The sequence below is a fragment of the Culicoides brevitarsis genome, chromosome 3 (assembly GCF_036172545.1).
Source record: "Culicoides brevitarsis isolate CSIRO-B50_1 chromosome 3, AGI_CSIRO_Cbre_v1, whole genome shotgun sequence".
Taxonomy (NCBI): Eukaryota; Metazoa; Arthropoda; class Insecta; order Diptera; family Ceratopogonidae; genus Culicoides; species Culicoides brevitarsis.
Window position 1 is genome coordinate 16,692,487 of NC_087087.1, and position 18,599 is coordinate 16,711,085.

General features: G+C 28.6%; 2 protein-coding genes across 8 annotated transcripts in view; one reads left to right on the top strand and one right to left on the bottom strand.

Annotated features, from left to right (window-relative positions):
- Positions 1 to 18,599, bottom strand: part of LOC134834197 (microtubule-associated protein tau) — a 42,267-nt gene that overhangs the window by 18,557 nt on the left and 5,111 nt on the right. The window lies entirely within an intron of this gene.
- Positions 1,765 to 3,178, top strand: LOC134835650 (uncharacterized). The gene is made up of 3 exons (XM_063850568.1): positions 1,765 to 2,090; positions 2,670 to 2,900; positions 2,959 to 3,178. Exons 1-3 carry the CDS (start codon positions 1,922 to 1,924, stop codon positions 3,105 to 3,107), a joined length of 549 nt encoding a protein of 182 aa, XP_063706638.1. The 5' UTR covers positions 1,765 to 1,921; the 3' UTR covers positions 3,108 to 3,178.

Below are 18,599 nucleotides of genomic sequence, written 5' to 3' on the forward strand. Positions count from 1 at the left end.
GGCATAGAAATCGTGTCTTATCAAGAATATTTTTTATGTTTTGCATGAATTTTATCAAAAAGGACGATAAAAAATTTTTTTGTAGGTTTTTCAAGCAGAAAAATTGACTTTTAAATTTTTTTCTTTGCTTTTGAGGAAGACCTCATGCAGGTTTCAGGTGAGAATGATCCTTGAAAATTACACTTTTAGACATTTTTCGACTAAAAAATGCGAAATAATCACAAGCTCTGGATTAGTGAAAGAAAAGTTAGTATGAGTTCATGTAAAAATTGAGCAAATCTTCTTTAAAAATAAATAAATAAAATAAAACCTTGAGATATTTTTAATAAAAAATATTAAAAAAAAAAATAAAAAAGAAAAATTTTTTTCAAAAAAAAAAGACTTAAAAATTTAAGGAAAAAATTTTCACTTAAATTTTCATATTTTATTGAAATAAAAAAATTTAAATTTTAAAAGAAAAATTTATTTATTAAAAAATTAAACTTAAATTTTTTTTATTTTTATTATTTCTCAAATTTAAAAAAAAATAAGTCACATCAAAATAGAAAAATTATAAATTATATGAACTAAAAATTAAACTAAATTTTAAAAAAATTTTCTTTAATTAATAATTGAATTTCTCGAAAAAAATGTTTAAAAATAAAAAACATAAAAATAAAAATAAAAATAATAAAGTTTCTAAAAATTATCAAATAAAATAAAAATAAAAATAAAAATATAAAAAAAAAATAAAAATAAAAATAAAAATAAAAATAAAAATAAAAATAATTTTTATTGAAATAAAAAAAAAATAAAATAAAAAAAAATATAAATATAAATAAAAATAAAAATAAAAAAAAAATAAAAATAAAAAAAAAATAAATTAAAAATAAAAATAAAAATAAAAATTAAAATAAAAAATAAAAATAAAAATAAAAAAAAATAAAAATAAAAATAAAAATAAAAATAAAAATAAAAATAAAAATAAAAATAAAAATAAAAATAAAAATTAAAAAAAAAAAAAAAAATAAAAATAAAAATAAAAATATAAAGATAAAAATTTCTAAAAATTTAAAAATTTCTAAAAATTAAATTTAAATTTAAAATAAAAAAAATTATTTATTTAAGTTTAAAAAAATTGAGAAAAAAAAAATTGTAAATATTTTAAAAACTTTTAAAAAAAATACGAAAAAATTGGTTTTTAATTTATTTTTTTTTTTAAATTTATAAAAATTTGTCTAATTTTCTCATAAAATAACAACCAAAAATTCATTTTTCGGCTTCAAAACAATCAAAACATGCCCTCACTTCCAAATTTCTCCTATTTTCTTTTCAAAATATTTACCAACTTCAATTAATTTACTCAGAAAGGATCCCTCCTACCTTCTTTTAACGTCTACTTGATGACGGGGGATTCTATTTTTGATTGTTTTCTTTCACATTTTTTGTTGCCTCACGTGCATGTCCCAAAAATATCAAAATATTGTGACACCAACTACGTCATATCGTGCGCTCAAACATCGACCATCGATAGGCTCTAATTGAATTTGTACGTGCGATTTATTCACACTTAACCAGTCTAATTTGGATCTTGTTTGGTTTTTAATTCGCTTTCGCATCTAACAATGGCACGGAGTCAATAAATTCGCGTGTTACTGGCATTAAATATTTTTTTTATTTTAAAATAAAGATTTTTTTCAAAACAAGACCTTAGAACTTGGTTAACAATGTTCTTTGAAAAATAAAAAAAAAACCTTGGCCCTTTTTTTTTGTTCGATAAATAAATGAAATTGTTGATTATTAATTATCTAAAACACTGGCAGTCGTTACTAGAAAAATTAACACCTTAAAAAAATCTTCGCTAACGGACAAACAAATCTATTTTTCAGCTCAGTCGAATTTTGGGTGCCACAGCAGAAGGTTAGGATTAAATAACGAAAAAATGGTGTACGATTTAGACGAATCAGTCAACATAACCGAAAAAATCCTGTATGAACCGAAAATTGGTAAAGTGAAGATTAGGCCGTTATGTTACTTGGCAGCTCTCTTATTTATCGCTGAAGATGCTGGACAACTTTATTTAACGAATATTAATTATTTTGGACGATCAGGTGAGAAAAATTATTATTTAATTAATTTTTAAAATTATTTTAATTTTCTTTATTAAAGTTGAAAAAAAAATCGAAATGTGTTTTATTATATTTTAAATTTTTTTAAACCAGATTTTTTAAATAAATTATTATTTGTTTAAAAAAATTATTGAAAATTGGCATTTTTTTATTGAAAATATAAAAAAAAATAAATAAAATTATTTTAGGAAAAAAATAATTATTTTTAAATTAAATAAAATATTTTTTTTTAATTTAAAAAATATTATTAATAATTTTTATTTAATTAAATTTTAAATTTTTTTTTTAATAAAAAATATTTTTTTTTTTAATTTTTTTTAAATAAAAAATAAAATAATTTTTTAATATTTTTTTTTTAAATAAAAAAAAAATTAAAAATTAAAAAAAAAATCAAAAAATTAAGAAAAAATAAAAAAAAAAAAAAATTTTTAAAATAATTTTTAAAAATACATTTTTTTTTAAATGTGATTAACAAAATTAGATCAAAATTAATAACACGAATAAATTTATAAAAAAAAAATAAATAAAACAATTAAATAATAATTAATTAAAAATTTTCAGACCCTTATTACAGTCACGTAGAATGGCCCCTAAACCTGGCATTACGAGTCGTATCAATTTTCACCGCTATCGTCTTAATTTACGGCATTCAAATGCAACGATCAACACCAATTGCGGTATTCTTGTGGACCCAATTTGAAGTTAACATGATCTACATTCCATTTTATTGCTACAAAGCAATTGAAGGAATGCTCAAATACGGCGAAAATTACCAAATGTGGGGAATTTTCGGTAAGAAATTAATTTTTAACTCTAAAAAATTACTTAAAAAATTATTTTTTATTAAAAGTCATCAAATGCGCTCTTTGGTGGATGATAAATTCGCAACATAATTACGTGAAAGAGAAAGAATGCGTTGAACGAGGCATCGTGAAACGATCAACGGCATGCACGAAGGTCATAAGATATCGATTACCAGGACAAAAAACCAGCATTTAATCGGATTTTACGTGACAATTGTGGTTTTTTACCTTGCATGAGCTGGTTTTAGCACTTAATTTAAAAAAAATATAAATAAAGAACATATCTCGTAATGCTAATGATTTATCAAATTTTCAAGGTCAATTGAGAGATTTTGCAATGATAAGCAGGAGTGTAGCTGTTAAAAAAGGGGCAAAATTCGAAAATTAACCTAATTTTTAAAATCTTTCTCTTAGAGTAATTTAAAAAAATAAATCAGGAAAATTGAAATTTTTGGAAATAAAAAATTAGAAAAAATTAGTAAATTAAAAAAAATTAAAAAATGCTCTTAAAATTTTTTTCAAATCAAAATAATTTAAATTTTTAAAAAAAAACTTTCTAAAAAAATTTTACAAAGGCTTGAAGTTAAAATTATACATAAATGCAACAAATTAAAATTAATATTTTTTTTTTTTTTTTTTTTTTTTTTTTTTCTTTAAAAACTGAGACAAATTTAAAAAAAAAATCTAAAAAATTGCTCTTTAAATTTTAAAAATTTAATTTATAATTAAAAAATTTAACTTTTCAAAAATTTTTACTTTTTTTTAATTTTTATTTAAAAAAAATTAAATTTTCTCTTCAAAAAGAAATTTTTTAACAAAAATTTAGATTTAAAAAAAATCTTAAAAAATTTAAAAATTTTGGGAATTCAAACCCCTTTTAGCTACATTCCTGCTCTGTATGGCTTCACTCCAGCTGGAGATCGCATAAAACTAGTTTTTTTATTTCTTGTTTCATTTCTTATTTCTTCAGTTTGTCACTAATTCTTGCACGGAACGGTTCAGAACATGGTTTATAACGAAAATCTGGACGTTCGAGAGGTAGAAGTGGTTGATCTCATTGAGCCACGACTCTCGAGGAAGATAAAAGTCCGTCACGTGTGCTATCCAATCGCACTTTTATTCATCCTTGACGATATTTTTCATCTAATTTTGACACAAATTAATTTCTACGAACGTCCAGAGCCATTTTTCTCAAGTGTTGATGTTCCCGTGAACTTTTCTTTGCGAGCTGTGACTCTTCTTGCCACTTTTTCCCTACTTTTTGGGACTTGGAAGCAAAAATCTACCCCGATAGCGATTTTTCTATGGACTATTTTCGAGATAAATATTCTTTTTGTGACTTTTTATTGCTACAAATCGATAAATGGAATGATAGGAACCGGAGAACGAATCAAAGAAATTTTAATTTTAAGTAAGTTATGTTAAAAAAGTAAAAAAAAAATAATTTAATCGAATTTTTTCGAAAAGTTCTTAAAGCAGCATTATGGTGGACGGTGAATTCCTACCACAATTTCATCAAAGAACGTGAATTCATCCTCAGTGGAGTCGTCAAGAGATCCACCGCCTTCACGGACATCAAGAAATATCGTCTCGTCCCGAAAGTGTAATCATGTCAAGGCAAAAAACGGAATTTATGACACCTGATAACCGTAAATCACCTTTTTTTTTGTTAAGAACACACTTCAAGTTCACCCATGAAGAAGCGAGTAATTCGCAACAAAACAATCAAAGTGCAACTGTTAAAATTCATAACAATAAAAATTTATGTGCATCAAGTAATTTTATGAGACTTAGACATGAAAATGTTTTCGTTAAAAACTTTTGTGAAACTAATCAAAGTGTAGTTTAAAGTTTTTCACACTGACTCGAAAATTCTGTGAAAATTGAAACAAAGAGAAAATACTTAGAAGTTAATGGCTTTGGGAGTGTCTGACACCAAGAAAGAAGTTCAAAGTGCGAAATTGTCGGAAATTGTATAAATTTGTAAATCTTTTAAGCCGAAAAAAATACATTAAGGAAGTGGTAATCAATTTTCGTCAGGAACGTGACTTGAGCGCATATGAAGGAATTACAGAAAAACAGGACGTGATCGCTTTTTGGAATGTTTTTTGTGTTATTAAATCAAAAATTTATGAGAATTCTGTTTTCTTAAGCTAGAAATGATTTTTGGAAAAGAAAAAAAAAACATTAAGAAATGACAATTTCTTTGAATTTATTTGGCAATTCGAAGTAAATAAAAACAATTGTTGAAAACAAAATTAAACTTACGTGGAAATATAAATAAAAATTAAATAATTTATGAAAATAAAAAAAAATCAGTTAAAAATATTCAAAAACTGTTGTTAAAATTTTATTTTTTAAAAAATTATAAATTAAATAATTAAAAAAAATTATAATAAAAAATTATTAAAAATAAACATAAAACAATATCTTTTTTAATTAAAAAAATATGTAAAATATAAAAAAATAAATAATAAATAAATAAAAAATATTTTTCTAAGCAAAAAAAAATTAAAAAAAAAGTATATTAATATTTTTTAATTCAAAATATTTTATATTTTAAAGATTTTTAAATAAAAATAAAATAAATTAAAAAATTATGAAAAATAAATTTTGTACTAAATTAAAAATAATTTTAAAATTTCTTATTGTTATTAAATAAAAAAAAAATATGAGGTACCTAAGAAAAAAAAAATATTAAAAATTATTTCAAAACGAAAAATAATTAAAAAAGATATAAAAAAATTTATTAACATATCAATTTATTTTAAACTGAATTTTTTTAATTTTAAAATTTGATCATTTGTTATGAAATTTTAATTCTTTTTATTTAAACCGACCTGCTTTAGTAAGGCGATAAAATCATACAAAAAAAAAACAAAAGAAATTCGCTCTAAAAAGACATTTCCTATTGTAATGTAAAAGAAAAATTTTTTTAGGTCACGTGCCCAAAATAATTTTTTTTCAAAAATTTTTAAAAATTATTAAAATATTAAATTTATTCGCCTAAGGGGAAATAAAATTAATTTTAATATTTTTAGAATTTTCATTTTTTATTTTTTTTTTAAATTAACCTTTAATTAAACCCCCAAAAAATTTTTATTTAAAATTAAATTATTTTTTTAGACCCAAAAAAAGACATTTGCTCAATAGACGATAAAAACTCTTTAAATACACTTTTTTAAATGAAACGCCTCACCAATTATAAAAGGAGGTCCACCATTTGGCACGATATTTAAAAATAAATCACATCGTCCACGATACGTTTTGAAAAATTTCCTATTTAAATATTTACACACTGCACTAAATTGCTACTCATAGCACAGAAATTCTACAACTTTTTTTTAAACAATAACAGTCCAAGACACGCTAAATTGGTGTTATTTTTATTATAATATGGAAAATTGGCAGACGACCGACTGAACAGATTAAAATAATAGCACACAATTTTGTGTATTAACACTTTTCCGTCTCTCATTCAAAATCTAACAGGTGTCTGACCACTTTTCATTTAATAAACTATAATTTTCTCTAAAACAATTTCAGATCGCAAGAGAGACTTACGTCGAAGTTCTTGTCGAGTGTTTTGTCAAAATGTGACTGCAATTGACTTTTCCTTTCGTTCATGCTACATGCCCGAAAAATGTTTTCCCCGTCGTTCTGTTGAATCCATATTAATAGCAGTCGAAGGGATGTCACAAAGTGATACGTCGACTGTTCCACTTGCTTGGAGTAAAAATATACGCGAAAATTGAGGCAACGAAAAAAAAAGTAAATAAACCACTGAGACCTATTTTTTTCAACGATTTTTTTTTTTGCGAGGCATGGCATGAGGACAATAATCATCATCATAAAGAAGAATGGAGGAAAGAAAATTATGCAGGTTTCATGTCATTCGCTTCTTGTTTCAGTTTCACGAAAATGCTTGAAACATCAAAAAAAAAAGAGAGAAACAATGACAGAGAAAATTCTTTAAATTTCTCGAAACGAACAGATGACGAGCAAATTTCGTATTCAACTGTCATGTCACAACTCTGCGGGCCTTCTGTTTCAGATTTCCTCTGAAACGCACAACATTTTTTTATACATTTTATTTATTGAATAATCATTATATTATTTGTGAATTGGCATGTCATGCCACGCCACAATTACAAATTGAAGTTACTGCGAAGCGAGGAGGGGAGTTGAAAGGATGTGCAGTAAATAAATATGAAATTGACAAAATATTTACTTTTTAACGATTTTTGATTCGATTGCTTGACAACGTGAAAAATGTTTTCCCGTTTTATTTATTTTTTTTTTGTTCAATGTCAATTTACTTTTATTTTATAAATTTGTGATTAAAGAAGACTAACAAAAGGGATTAAATCTGGGTTTTCTTGCGTCACTAAGGAGGTACGTGAAATAAAATGTTATCCTTTTTAAAGCTTCTGACATAAAAAAAAGTTACATAATGTAACATTGTTGTTTTTAATGTTTTTATTTTTATTTTTCAGGCACCAGAGGATGAACCAGATTCCATAAAAATAAAAATATTTAAAGTAAATTCCTAACATTTTTTCAGATTTAGAAATTTAAAATCTTAGAGGAGTTAAAAAGTTATCAACTTGAGCGCATTTTCGTTAAACAAGTAAAATTAAGGTATTAAGTTAAAGTTTTAGAAAGAGAGCCAGCTTAGTACAATGGTTAGCGTATCTAACTGAAGAGCGTCTGACTTTCGAGACTTGAAATCATGAAAAACTTTTCTGACTCCAAATTTACTGAGATCTTTTAGAAACCATTTGGGACCTTCTGGGAGAGCTGAGTGAAGTTTGACGGCACCTGCTTGAGTTGACAAGTAAAAAGCTAAGACCCATTCCTCGGCGTTTACTGAGAAAGCTTACGATTTTACAGTATGAAGTACAATAGGACTCTTTGAAGTCCGCGGTGCGAGCCATACAAGACTATGTCTAGTGAACCCTACCCTACTCTAAAGTTTTAGTACATACCAAAAATTACATTTAGGAACATTTAGAACGTGAACAAACTCTAAGAACATTCTCATAATATCTTACTAAGTATCTGCGTTGCTTCAACTAACTGCTCTTTCTTATGGCTCGGATGTGGCGGATCGATTGCAACTCAAGCCAATCCATTATGACCGCCTGAAGTGGATCTTATGAGTCCTTTGTTCATTAAAAATTCTGCTAAAAGTTCATGTGGAAGGCTTAGAAAAGGCTTCAACCAAAGGAACCCAGTTGATATTGACATATTGGAAGAAGGCAGTTAAATACAAAGTGTTGACTTGATCCAATGAACCAAATTGAACGTACTAAAACAGATGCTTGCCTCAGGTGTTTGGTAATTTAAAATATACTTTCAGATACATCAAATGTATATTTATTAAAAGACATACCTCCAAACATTTTTTTTTTAAATTGAAAGCAAGTGATCAAAGGACTTTACTCACAGCATATAACTGAAAAGTAATTTAACCGAGAGAATTTCTTCTCAGTTCATCATTAGTCTAATTTAATTTCATTTTACAAAGCTCTTAATCCATTTTATAAAGATATATACGTAAAAGTTGATAAAGTATGGTAAATAACAGGATATTATGAACTTGAAAGAAATCCAGTTCATCTCGAGTTCATCACAAAACAATTTATGATAATTGCAAAACTTAAGTTTCACAAATTTTGATCAAATTTGTACTCAAATCCAAATATTTAAGCAGATTACTTGATTTTTAACGATTCTACGGAATACGGACAGACAATAGCCCTTAGAGAAATTTATTTTTTTTTCTAGAATGCACTAAAACTTTTTTTAACTTTCAGTAAGTCTTTTTACAATTTTTTCTTATAAAACGAAAAGATTTACAAAAACTACTTTTATCAAATAAATTTAGGTCTGAAAGCCCTTTTCAACATCTTTATCTACATCTCTGTCAAACACAAAGACATTTCATCTCACTAAAAATTAACGATCTTTCCTTTCATCTCCCATAATAACTTTTTCTTTCACTAACGGCAACTTTACTACCCTCCAACTTGACAAAAATGCTGAAAATTTATTGCGATAAATTAATTTGTCTCTTTTGCGGCAAAGATTTTCAGCAAGACAGTTTTCATAGTTTGCCAAAAAACCTGATAAGGAAATAAATTATTTTTTATTAGAATGTCGCACGACCAATTCTTTTTTTTCTTTGATGATATTTGAGAGAGTATAAAAAGGAAACAGCGACAACGGAAGGAAATTGACATATTTTTGTTGTTGCTGTTGTTAACATTATGTATGGGGCGTATGAAAAGGAAACGAGCAGAAGTTTGTACAGGAAAAGTTTTGACAAACAACTTTGCTTCATTCACAAAAGAAAAATCACAAGAAAATTGAATTTAAAATTCCCATTGAGAGAGTGTGTCATCGTTATATAACAAGCTTATCATTTATCTAGGTCTGTTAATTTTTTGCATGAACGACCTTGAGCAATCATTACTTTGACAAGTAAGTCATTTTATACTACGAAAAGTACTCAACTCATAGAACAAAAGACGTTCGTATTTCTATGATTTTTGTCGTTCAAAAGGTAATTTTTCTTTATTACTTTTTTTATTACAACAAACTTGAATGATTTATGATAAGAAATGAGCAAAATTTCTGAAAAATGGACAATTACTCTTAGGAAGGAAACAAAATTAATCGTTTGTGATTAATTAATTTCTTGATCAAGATATAAATTAATGTCTAAAAATTAGAAAATTTTAGAAAAAAAAAATAATTTTTCATAAATTTTAAGGATTTATGATGAAATAAATGAAAAAATGTCTCGATTCTGGACATTCACCTTATAAAAAAGGAAAATCACTGGTGATCGATGAAATTCTTGATTAAGTTAAAAAATTAATAGCGTAACAAAAAATGTCTAGAACAGCTTTCGCGTTCCTTATTATGAATATTTAATGCAAAAATTGTACAAATGACAAGTTTTTGTCTAAAGGCTCGACCTGAACTAACGGAAATCGATATGCCGTGTTGAATTTATTATTATTAAAAAGCACCTCTTCTAGTCTAATATTAGCCTAGACATATTTTGACCAAAATTTTCTTTCTTTCATATTTTCACAACAAAAACAACAACAAACTCAATTGTAAGCGATAAAATTATTATTTCATTAACATCGAGCTAATTATTCATATTACGATTTGCTACTCGAGCAAAATATTTTTGGCTTAGGCAAAAAATCTAAAGGTCATCTGTGCTTTTATTCTAATTGAAACACACATAAATTCCATTGTTATTGAATCTAATGACACCACTCACTACTTTATTTTGGCCATTCGTGCCACGTTGACCTTATAAGAAGAAAACTTTTGTTCTAGTGCTTCGTCATTAATTTTTTCCAGTGAAAGTTGTAAAAGTTCTAAAGTGGAACACAATTTGGCGGTCACTGAATTTTACTTTTTTTTTTGCACATTAAAAAGTTTATTTTTATTACTTTCTTTTATCCTTTTTTGCATTCGTGATAATTATCACTTTCGCGAAAACGTCTAGAAGAGCTTGATTTAATGACGTTCTTGTTTCAACACTTTTTCGTTAATGACGCACAGTATCTGACGATTCAAAGAACAGTTTTTTTTTGTACAAACAACGCAAAAAATTAACGTACTTGATCTGATTTGACTTGCGAAAGAGTACGACTACAATGTTTGATAATCCTGATAGAACTGACTTGCTGCCCGAAAACTGAAACAAACAATCGTTGATGGCAAATGTGGGGTGTACGTAGCTGAAGTAGCAACGAGCGCGATGATTTAAATGTTAGGTTTCCGTGAATGTGTGTAGTAAGGACATGCGCAGCTGTTTTGTTTAGGAATTTTTGACATTTGGTAGGATATGGCAGCGGTGATCTCTAATTGTGGGAGCTGGTAAGTAAGAAGCTTCTGGATATTTCCCCTAAGGTTTTGTAAGAGACGAATTCCATGTTTGAGAAAGTTCAGTTGGATTACCTCTAATTAATTTTTATGTTTAAATTTTCTTAGGTTAGGTTAGGTTTGAGGATGCATCACCGCGGTCCGAAGATCTATTGTGATCGCTATGACAAAATGTCATAGCATGCTCAGGTGTAGATCTTACGAGCTACACCTGTCCTTATACATTAATCAGTCAGTTCGATTTCATTCAAAAACTAGATCTTACGAGCTACACCTGTCCTTATACATTAATCAGTCAGTTCGATTTCATTCAAAAACTTATAAATTTTTCTAAGCCGATGTCCTTGAAGTTCAGGTGGATCCAAGAAATAGTTCAGCAAGATTTCTTTCCTTTTGCCACAGAGTTCTATACAATCGCATACCAAGTGTTCTGCTGTTTCTTTTTCCAGTTGACAGTATCTGCAAATTTTCTTTTGACTGGACTTATGTGTTGTTCTTTCGACTGTTGAAAAAGCAATTGTTTATTCCTGAAGTTGATTTATGTTTAAAAACTCACCAGTTCTGAACTTAATTTGTACAGACACTTTAGCCTGAGTTCCAGGATCCTTGGAAGCTTCTCATAAATCAAAGGTAAGTGAAATTTGTAAACCACGTTATTTTTCATCAAACCTGTTAGATCATATCTCTGATTCTTATGAAAAGTTGTTGTTGTTTTTAATAGATCCATCTTTTAATGATTTGGTCAGGCATTGGGTTATCGAATTCATTTATATTACCACAGTTAATTTCGTATAGTCTTGACATTTCATTGAATATTTTGACACCTTTGTACCACATTGATCCTTGTTCGTTGTACGATATGTCTTGTTTTAAACGAAGTTGTTAGAAGTAGTAACTGCTTGGTAGATTTCAGATGTTAGAAATTTATGGTTGATTGATGATTGCACAAAATCCTTCAACAACTTTCATTTAACTTAGAGTTGGTTAGAGATTCCGTAGGGTAGATGTATAAACTTTAGGAAATTCCTTAAACTTCGATTGTGGTTCAATTTAAGCAATTTTGTATAAGGTTCTTAAACAATTTTATGGAGCCTTAAAACAATTAAATGAACTTACTTCATATGCGATTGATTGGCTTTCCAAATTTGAATCAATCTTTTGTTGAACACCTTTTAACTTCTCATTTTAACATATTTTTTAAGACCCATGAATTTTCTTACAAATCGATCAAAATCCTTTCAATGGTTGAATATTTGAGTTGATTGGAACTTGACTTACCTAAAATGAAAGAAAAATAAAAATTATTAGTTAAATTTAAAATTACCAACAAAACTAATTATAAATGTTAAAATTGCTCAAGCCTCAAACAATTCACTTTTAATTTAACACAAAAGTGCATTTCATAAAAATTCCGCTAGATGTCGCTTTTATCTCTCAACTTGCATCAAATTTTGTTCTCAAACAAGTTTTCCATACAAGTTGCACAAAAACCGAGAGAGAGAAATTTTTTCCGTAAACGTAACAACCATCAAAACATGGGCAACAGTTTTCCCTGTTACGCTACTTAACGACCGTTTTCGTTACGAAAGAGCCTACTCTCAGTTTTTCTCCCGTTTCATAATTTAATATCAGCAGCTGTATCCCATTTTATTCAGTTACATATCATCTCTACTGATTTCCGTTCTACCAGACACTCGCACACAGGAACAGGCGTTATTTTATCGATTTTTCTCCGTACAATTTGCGAGCAAGATGTTTGATAAGGATTGGGTTTCAGTACAAATATGAAGAAGAAAAAAAATGTATTGAGACAATGGGCTTTTTAAAGAGACATAAAAGGGGAAGGGGAACGAATCTTCGAGCAAACTATGAGTGATTGTCTTAATTCACTTCAATTTGGTAAAGAATTCGTTTTAGGTCGAAATTGTAGGAAATGAAAGGAAACTGCGAGGAAGAAATAATCATAAACGAAAACATTTTACCAGAGAAATTTCCTTTTGTTATGTGTCGTTGTCCTTTTTTTAAATGCCTCGTAATATATTTACGCAACGCGCCGTCTACGTTTTGAACTAAAAACGAATACATTGGGGGGAAAAGGGAGAAGGTGAGAGCAACATCTGCAAATTATGATGTGAGCATGGTGATGATGAGTCATCCACTTCCACTACCGGAGTACTATATACGGCTTTAAAGCATTTTTGTTTGTAAATAAAAAACTTTTTCAATAACGAAATCTTGATGAATGGCCTTTCACTACCAGTCAACGTCAAAGTTCTAGAAAGAAAGAAAATCACGCCATTGTCACAACCATGGAGCTAAAAATGGAGTTTATGAATATTTATTTGCGGCTCTTATTGATTTTCCTTAAAGGACTTTCCTTGCTTTTGACACTAAACACAAGTAACGACTCGCTCGTGGCTGTAATTTAAAAACTAAAGGTATAAAAACCGGATAGGTATCTCCTTTTCAATTATTAATGCACACTCAATCAAGTTCAATGTTGAGCACGCCTTCTTCAGACCTGATTTCATGCGAAGAAAATTCATTTTTTTTACTCGATTTTTCGGTCATAAATCATTCCAAAATTTTCCATTTATCAGTGTTTGTAGCCTAATTTCCGTAAAAGATTATTCTCTCTCGATCATCATCGTCATCATGAATATAAATGTGTATTTGAACAATGTCTATTCATAAGAAAGAACTAGTGTCACTTTAGAAAATCAATTGATATTTTGCCAAGTTGAGTATTTTTTGGCTGTCTGGCAAAGTTTGTTATTTTTATCGTGGCAAAAATGTTTAGGGCACGGCAAGTTTTTTTGGTCAATATTTATTTATTTACTAATACATGAAACGGAATTGAAGTCACTTTGAACCAAATTTTGAAGCAAAAATGAAGAATTACTTTGAGATTTTAAAGTTTTTAGGTCACGTGGTTTAAATATTTCTCAAGTCACGTGATTTGAAGATCTATGAGGTCACGTGGTTTGAAAGTTTCTCAAGTCACGTGATTTGAATATGGTTTAAGGATTTCTGAGGTCACGTGGTTTGAAAATTTCTCAGGTCACGTGATTTAAAAGCTCTTAGGTCACGTGGTTTGAAGATCTGAAGACTTTATTTTTGTCTATTTTTAGGACCTTAAGGAAAAGACTTTGAGCCTCAAAATAAACTAAGTAAGTTCATTAAATTATATTCAAAATTTAACTTAGTGAAATTTTAAAGAATTTTTAACAAAAAAATCACGTGGTTAGTAATGAAATTCAAAAAGTCATGAATGTGAAGTTCAAATTTTCGTGGTTCATCAAAAAATTGCGGTAAAAAACAGTTCAAAACATCAAAAGTTAGTCGGCGCGGTTTTATCTAGCTTATTATACATGTTTTCGATACGGTCTACGACTTTGAGACTTTCTTATCTTTGGTAAGTATACTGCACTAGTTCATTACCAACTATTATGAAAATTAATTCACTGTTTGTTTTGTTATTAATGTTGACGAGAAGTCGAGTAGTTGTATCATTTTCACATAAATTCCAACATACAACAATGACAATGACACGAAAACTTCATTAAAGTAATTACTTTGGTATGAGAAAAGGGTATCAGTGTCACACAATCTAACGTCAGGTAGAAAGCTGGCAAGATAATAAAGTTGTTCAAACGCTGGAAGAAATCAAAGTGGTCACTCATGACTGAAAAAGGTCGTTTTACGAAGGGAAGAGCTCTTAGAAACGTAACCTTTGTGCGTGCCAAACCAGAGTTTGAACGCAATGAAATCCACAATAATCACCTATTGTTTTCATTCTCGAAGTAATCGTGACGTTCATGATACCTTATAACTTAACGGGAGCACATTTGAATTAAACAAACAATCAAAAGTGAATAAAAAGTTGAAACAATTTTAATTGCTTCGTTAAAGAAGTAATGTGAGAAAGATTCACATTTTGTCAAATTTACACAAAAAAAACTTATTTTCAAGTGCAAACATTGTCTAGTCAAATATTTTATACGGAAAAAAACGCACGACAGGAAGTCATTCATTCATGCGCGATCTAAATATTATGATTGTTCTTGATGCTCTTTAAATCCATAAGCGAATAAATCCAATTACATCACATTTCAATGTTGCTGTTTGTTTGCCGGTCATATAACTTGTAATCTAATTAGAGACCGTAGGAGACAAATTTGTACAAATATTGCACTTATAAGAGGTACTACAGAAGACTATAAAAATCCAAATATAGATGTTAGTTGAAAAATATTTGCACAAGGTGTGTGTGAGAGTGTCTGATGTTTATCGAGCAGATGATGCCATAAGAAATTGTTAATTTTTAATGTAAACAATTAGAGAAAAAAAACGTATAAAAAGACAAACAAGTTTTTGACGTGATATGACATTGACTTCCTTGTAGATGTTACCAGATGCAGTGAAATCCACACGCGTAATTTTCTACTTCAAAGGTTAGACCGGCTTTTGTGTTTTTATCAATGTAAGCTGCTGGCTGATGGTAAGTATTTTTATCGAACAATAGCGCTTTTTATGATTTTTTTTCTAGCCAAGAAGCCAGAGAACAAATTTAAGCAATAACCTCAGGATGAAGGATTTGTAAGTATTATGGACTGAGTAGATCCAACACTCCTTTATAAGAGGTAATTTAGCGTGACATTTTGTTCCACTATTTCTAAATCACTATCAAAGGTACATTTGCAACAATTCATCTTTAGACCGACATGATTTAGAAAAGCTACTTTACGTAATCCAGCGTCAATCTTTCGAGAAAAATTTGCGCCTTCTGAATTGCTTATGCACTGGACAAACAATGTCATAAATAGTAAACGACTGCCCTGAAAGATATCTCAAGTTTGAGTTAGGAGCGCTACACTCCTGCAACGATACGTGATGATTTGTGATTTTTTCACTAAGATACATCATTATTTTTCGTATCTTTATACTTTATCTTATTACGACTGGAATGGAAAATGCCTCAAAAATCTGGACCAAAGAAGATGACAGTCGTGATGTCATGAAATTCATCCTATACTTTTTATTTGAGAAGGTGGATTTTTTATGCTGGAGATCTTTATGAGAATTACCAAGGGCTCTCGCTATTGTGTGTTGAAGAAATATACATTTTTGATAACTTAAAACTCGATGAAATTCTCTCGGATGGACATTAAAAAACCGCAAAGTACCACATATCGAACTAAACGCACTTCAATGAAAAAATCATTATTCAAACCGATAAAGTAAAGTTTATTGTGGATTTTCATGCGACACACGCACGCCGCTGTTCACATTCACACGTGCCCATAACAGCAACGAAACATGTTAAAGAAAAAAGTTTTTCCTGTATAAAACGAATGAATTCAAATCATAATTTATTTGTGTTTTTGCAAAATATTTTCATTTCTTTTTTTTTCTGAGAATTAAAACATTAACAACAGAAGAAAGTTCATAGCCAACCTTGACTAACCTTGCTGGCGTTATTTCTCATTTAATTATTAGATTATTCTAATAACTATTTATGCAACTCATTGTCGCGCATTAATTACGAGGACGATACTTTGACGCAACCAAAAACTTGATTCTAATTGCGGTTCGCGAAATTTAATCTTTTTCATTATTTAATTTGTGGTCAATTAGATGAGCCGCTCCAATAATGTCAACTCAATTAATCGATAAACAAAGGCCACTTTTGAATCGAAATTGAGTACACGGAAAAAAGACAACAATGTTTCGCTTTGATAACGAAACATAAATAAACTAAAGCCATTTGTTACCGCATCAAATATGTATTATGATAGTAAACGAACGATTTATTGCAAATCCATTTAACTTAGAGAGATAACTCTTCTTTGTATACTTTGAAAGCAAAAAAAAAAGTAAAAACAAAGTTGTTCGATAAAAATTGATGGCGCAATGTCGTGTCACTCACTTTCAACGAGTGAAATTATTGTATGAAATACGAATTACCAGTTAAGGTAACACTTGCTTATCTATATGAGTAAATGTTTATGAGGTTTTTGCTACACTTTGTATTTTTATTGGTAATGAAGAAAGAAATAACAGCTGAAGATGTCAAATCAGGTTTGAATTTAATGACGAGTGGCAGAGATAAAAGTGAATGGTGCAATGCTTGGGTGTGCGGAATACTTGATGTTTCCGTGTTTTTATGTTTCGAGTTCTTTAATCCATGAATTATGTGCACTAACATGTTTTGTCATTTACTTGTGGGTAATATTTATCAATTAAAGTCCTCTTAGGTAGAAGGGTGTATTCACAATGAATGTTTTTGAAGAGCTAAATGGATTTTAGAATAATAGCATGGAATGCTTCTATCTCTAATTGTTTAATCCTCTTAAAATTTTAAGACATTTTTGATGAATTTTTGTTAACAATTTAGCTCTTTTGAGCTTTAAATTCTTAAATAAAAAAAAAAATTAAAAATTTGACTTAATGATTTAAATTTAAATTTTAAAAAATACATTCAAAAATAATTTGAATTTTTTAGTTTTGCCATCAAAAAAGCGCTTTTGATGAAATTCTAGTGACTTTCAACTACATCTTCCTACTTTATTAGCATAAATGTTTTCCCTGTGCGTTTATCATTCAAAACAAAACATTATGTTTTGTCATTTGCCGGTGCAAATGGGGACAATAAATAACAACCAGGTCGATATACCCCCTTTTTCATAAAATGCGCCAAAAAACAAAACATAACATAAACATGAAAGCGCATAAAATAACTATGCATACGAATTTTTTGATTAAATACTGGTAATTGTGTGGAAAAATTTGGGTCATTTTTATATCAAGGCACCCCTCGGTAAAATATTTTCGCTTTACACATATCGTCGTCGGTCATCGTCCTCATAAAAATGTAAATCTAGAGATTTCCCTAAAGAGCGTTTTCCGGCTTATGTGTGTTAAGCGTGAATCTTTTATGTTTGATCGATCGGTTCCATAACTAATTTGCCACATTGTTGTCTACTGACATCCTTTTTAGCACCCAAAAAAAACTATTTGGTTTGAACGACGTCGAAGGTTGAAAGTTATTGATTGCAGTCAATACATTTTTTTCGAGTACAACAAACAAGTCCGTTTTTTCAGTAAAAAGGAGTAAAAAGTCGCGTGACACCAAACTTTAAATCTATGCAGTTGAGTTCAACAAACAAAAGCTTAAGTTTGTTATTACCTTAAAATGGCTTTTTGTTGTTTTTCCTGTGAGAAATTTTAGCAGCTGTAAATAATTGGACCTTCGACCTTCTTTTAATGTCTCCTGTACCTTTTTGTGCCACTTTTTTTGTCGTAATATGGCAATAATGAGGTCGAGTTTAAAGTTTTTTTTATGTGTTTACTTTAATTGAATTAAAGTTTACTCATGAAAAAATGGATTTAGAGCTTACTCCATTAAATACCAGAAATTTGAATGATCCCCTCAGTCAACCGGTTTATCGTTAGATTTTTATCAGATTTAATGTTTAAACATTTCCGACAGACATCCCTAAGTTATAGAGAGGGGGAGGAAGATTTTTCACTTATACTTGAAACTTGTGTGAATGTAACGTATGAAGAAGTAACTTTTTGTACAATTGAAACCGCATTACAAATTACGTTGCAGAGTTGTTTACATTGTCAAGTGGTTTGTATTTAAAAATGTCTCCCTTCTTGTTACATTTTCATTACTTCTTGACACGAGGATGAAAATCTTTTCAGCAATATCTTTTGTCGAATATTGAAAAGATTTGATGCAAAGTTGAGGATCAAATATAAAAGTCTC